Raw genomic sequence first — 4,369 nt, forward strand, 5'->3', positions numbered from 1 at the left:
GCCCCTAGGTGCTTTGGAAAGTATCTTGTGGCTTCTCTTTTGGTTGGAATTCATATCTTGAGGTTCCCAAATCATCTACATAGAATCAATCACAAAGATAAATAAGTTTCCCTTAGAGTACAGAGATCTAACAAAAACTTGACTAAAAAAATGATTTTTTTATTTAGAACATTTTCCATGTTTCCATGATACATTTTCTTTCCTTCCCCTCTTCACTCCCCACTTCTGGAGCTGACAAGCAATTCCACTGGGTTTTACATGTTTAAAACTGATTTTCATATTATTAATATTTGCAATAGAGTGATCATTAGAAGCCAAACCCCCAAGACTATTTCCATTGAACCACATGAACAATCATATTTTTCTTCTGTGTTTCAACTCCTACAGTTCTTTCTCTGGATGTGGAGAGCGTTCTTTCTCATCAGTCTCTTGGGATTGCCCTGGATCATTGAGTTGCTGCTAGTAGAAATGTCTGTTACATTTGATCATCTCACAGCATTTCAGTCACTGTGTGAAATGTTCTCCTGTTTCTGCTCATTGCATACCGCATCAGATCATGAAGGTCTTTCCAGTTCTTAAAGAAATCAAACAGTTCATCATTCGTTATAGCACAATAGTATTCCATCACCCCAATATACCACAATTTGTTCAGGCATTCCCCAATCGAGGGACACCCCTTCATTTTTCAATTTTTTATCACCACAAAAAGTGCAGCTATGAATATTTTGTAAAAACAGCTTTCAATTTTTTTTATCTCTTTAAGATATAAAAATGTTATTGCTGGATGGAAGGGCATACATTCTTTTAAAACCCTTTGGGCATAATTCCAAAACCTTCCAGAATAATGGCATCAATTCACAATATATACTCAATATAATAATAATAATATTAAAGATAGCTCTCATTTCTATAATGCTTATTAAGGGTCAGGATGACTGCTAAGCACTTTAAAACTTGGATCGCACTTTATCCTCCCAACAACCCTAGAAGGAAGGTGCTGCTATGATGTAACTTTGTGGGATGAGAGAATTGGAATAAGGGCTTAAGTGAGTTGCCCAACATATCAGAGTTAGGAAGGGTCTGAGGCTGGATTTGAAGTCAGGTCTACTTGTCTCTATGCCTGGCTCTAACCACTGCACCACCTGACTGCCTGTGTAGTTTTCCTCTCTGCATTACTGGTCTTCATGTAAAAAGTCTAGAACACTTGTTGAGATTTGGAAAGGGGAGTCTTGGTCAGCTGTGAGTGAAACAAACCCACCTTTGGGGTGACATCCAATGTTTGAGGAGGCGCCACTCCATGAGTGTTGATGGGGAAAAGATGAGGCTCAGCATCCATCCCAGTCCCAGCAGCCTCCTGTGAGACCTACAAACTGCCCTCACAGGCAACCCAGACAAGCTGTCCCAGCTGTGGGGGGAGGAGGAGCCCCTGGGACAGTGGGGGCTCCCTCAGCAGCTGCCTGGGCAGGTTTTTGTTCAGAGCTGAATCACTGTGAGAGGCCAGTTATCCCACTGTAGACAGTAATAGTCTGCGATGTCCTCTGGTTCCACAGCACTGATGGTAAGAGAGAAATCTGTCCCAGAGCCACTGCCACTGAACCGGGCAGGGACCCCAGAGTGTAGGTTGGAAGCCTTGTAAATGAGGAGCCTGGGAGACTGGCCTGGGCGCTGTTGGTACCAGTCTATGTAATTACTAACACTCTGACTGGCCCTGCAGGACAGGGTGACCCTCTCTCCGGGAGACACAGCCAGGGAGGATGGAGACTGGGTCAGCTCAATGGCCCCTCTGGAACCTGCAAGCAGAAGGACAAAGAAAAAGTCACAAACATTCATGTCTGCAATGTACCAGGACGAATCACTGATGTAATGTGGTGAGGTAAAACCTCAGATGCCAACCCAAACTGCCAAACACATGAGGGGACAGATGGCCCCTCCGTCCCTCACAATCACCCACAACCAAACTCTCCCCAGAGGGACAGGAGACAAGCAGGGCTTCCCAGGACTCCTCTAACAACTTCCCAAGGCAGTCTCAGATCTTCCTTCCTCACCTGGGACCCAGAGAAGCAGGAGGCAGAACAGCTGAGCCTGAGACCCCATCATCTCCCTGTGCCTGAGCTCTGGCTCCCCAGCAGCTCCCTCCCAGCTGCCCCTTTATAGCTGCCCTCCCCAGCTGGCCTCATTTCCTCAGCAGGAGCCATGCAAACCAGGAGGATGTGGGCTCAATCTTCTAGACCAAGGAGAGGAGTGGGAGGAGTTTTCTGTTTAATGGGCAGGTTTCAGTGACCCCAAACCCTCTTTGGAGATCAGATCTTTGATCTTCCTTATCAACAGAAGCTTTCTTCTGCAATGCAGAGATGGAATATCCCAGGATAGTTAAAGCCTTCCTTTTCCTTATGAGCCTGGCAACCCTCTAGAATGGAACCTCTAAACCAAGAAGATCTCAACGTGGCATTCAATGGCTTCTTTGGCCCTTTCTGGAGAGTTCATCCAGAATTTGCTCCTCTACCTTCAGCCCACTATACTTGCTTCTCTTTTCCCTCTACAATGTATGTATTGGCAGTGCTATAACTGTCCAATCACTACAGAAGGGAGTGGATTTTTTGAATTTATTGCAGTTTAAAGAATATTCTCAAGGGGGAGATATTTGCTAATATTGAAGTTTTGTCACTGTTCCTCCTCCTCCTTTGAAAGGAAAACATAAGAAGCTGAGCTTTGGGTGCCTTTGGTGACTCCACTTACTCCTCTGAGTCTTGTGTAATGGAGGCATTCCTGACTCCACAGAGACCCTGATACACTCAGGAAAATGTCTCATTGATCCAGATTATTTAGTCTATCCAAGTGATGTATAAACCCAGTAACTGAAGCCCACTTTCTGTTTAGGAGTCAATCACAATTTCCCTTACAAGCATCCAAGCTCCCAAGAGTCAGCAACTGAGACATGAATGGAAGCAGAATTGACACCTCAGACTCTGGAGGCAGTTGATGGGACAATGAAGAGTGTTGGATCAGCTGCCAAGAAGACCTGAAATCAATTCCAACCTCAGAAATTCTCTGTATGTCCCTGGGCAAGTCACCTAACCCAATTGATTTTTCTTTCTCCTTGATTCTATGCAGATAATTTGAGAACTTTAAGGTATGAAATCTGATCCAAAGAGAGAAGCCGCACAATTCTTTCCAAAGGGTCACAAATAATTCACAATCCAGAACATGAGAAATGGTAAAGGAAAACCTCCCCACATGTGCTATAATATTGTCCATTAGTCAAGAGCCCTCCCTGCAGAGGCTCCTCCAGAGGCTCAGAGGCTTGAGGTCCTGACCTTTGTTGTTTGTCTTTCTTTTTTCTAAATTAGCATATTTACCAGTGTTTTTAATATCTACAGATCCCCGCCCTGAATAGAGCATGGTTTGAGCTTGCCAAAAGACCGTGTCCATTGGCCCACTTATCACAATTTCCGTTGGCCTTCCCCAACTCATTTTTTGTTGTTGATTATTTTTAGCACCCTTATTTTCTGTCTTAGAATCAATATTATGTATTGGTTTCAAGGCAGAAGAGTGGTAAGGGATAGTCAATAGGGGTGAAGTGATTTACCCAGGGTTACACAGCTAGGGAGTGTCTGAGGCAATATTCGAACCCAGGATCTTGTGAAGATTGGATTTAGATATCTCCTGATTGTAACAATGAAGATACTTAGCTCTTACTTTATAGTGAAGCTAGAATTTTAAGCTACAATCTATTTTTAGAGTTTAACTACAAAAAGGTGTTAAGTAACTCCAAAAGGTGAACTTAACATCAGAGGTGTTAAGTAACCCAAAAAAGATATAATCTAACTGAAGAAGGTGAGAACTAAAGAATGGGCAGTCCTGGAAAAAAGCATCTGCTGTGATTGGTAGACATGAAAATTTAGAGGAGGTGACATAAGAGAAAAAGATCTTTAAAAAGAAGAGTTTCAGAGATTAAAGAGTCATTCTTTGTCACAGTCAGTCAACTGAGCTTAGAGTGAAGGATGGAGGAGCAACTGGAAGACTGACACCCAGACTTCTTTTGGACTGTTACCCTTGGTGAGTGAAAAGCTGACTTAGTGACCCTGCCTTTCTGAAGGCGTGAAGCCTCCAGGAAAGGTCCAACTTCTTGAGACTCTCTTCCCCTGGCTGGGACTTAGAAATTCTAACTGGTATAAGAAGAAGCCAAAGTTTGTTCTCTCTCTCTCTCTCTCTCTCTCTCTCTCTCTCTCTCTCTCTCTCTCTCTCTTTATATATATATATATATATATATATATATATATATATATATATATATATATATAAATGTAATGTGCTCATTTGGGAGCTTGTTGAAGGAAGGTGCAGTAGAACACAAAAGGGTTTACAGAAC

General features: G+C 43.0%; 1 gene segment (V, D, J or C); it reads right to left on the reverse strand.

The window, feature by feature from the left end:
* Positions 1-206: 206 nt before the first annotated feature.
* On the reverse strand, positions 207-2,178 carry LOC100618527 (immunoglobulin kappa variable 3-11-like). The segment is given in 3 exon segments: positions 207-574; positions 1,259-1,790; positions 2,046-2,178. Coding segments are annotated over 2 exon segments (369 nt in total).
* Positions 2,179-4,369: the final 2,191 nt, after the last annotated feature.

The sequence above is a fragment of the Monodelphis domestica genome, chromosome 1 (genome assembly GCF_027887165.1).
Source record: "Monodelphis domestica isolate mMonDom1 chromosome 1, mMonDom1.pri, whole genome shotgun sequence".
Classification (NCBI taxonomy): Eukaryota; Metazoa; Chordata; class Mammalia; order Didelphimorphia; family Didelphidae; genus Monodelphis; species Monodelphis domestica.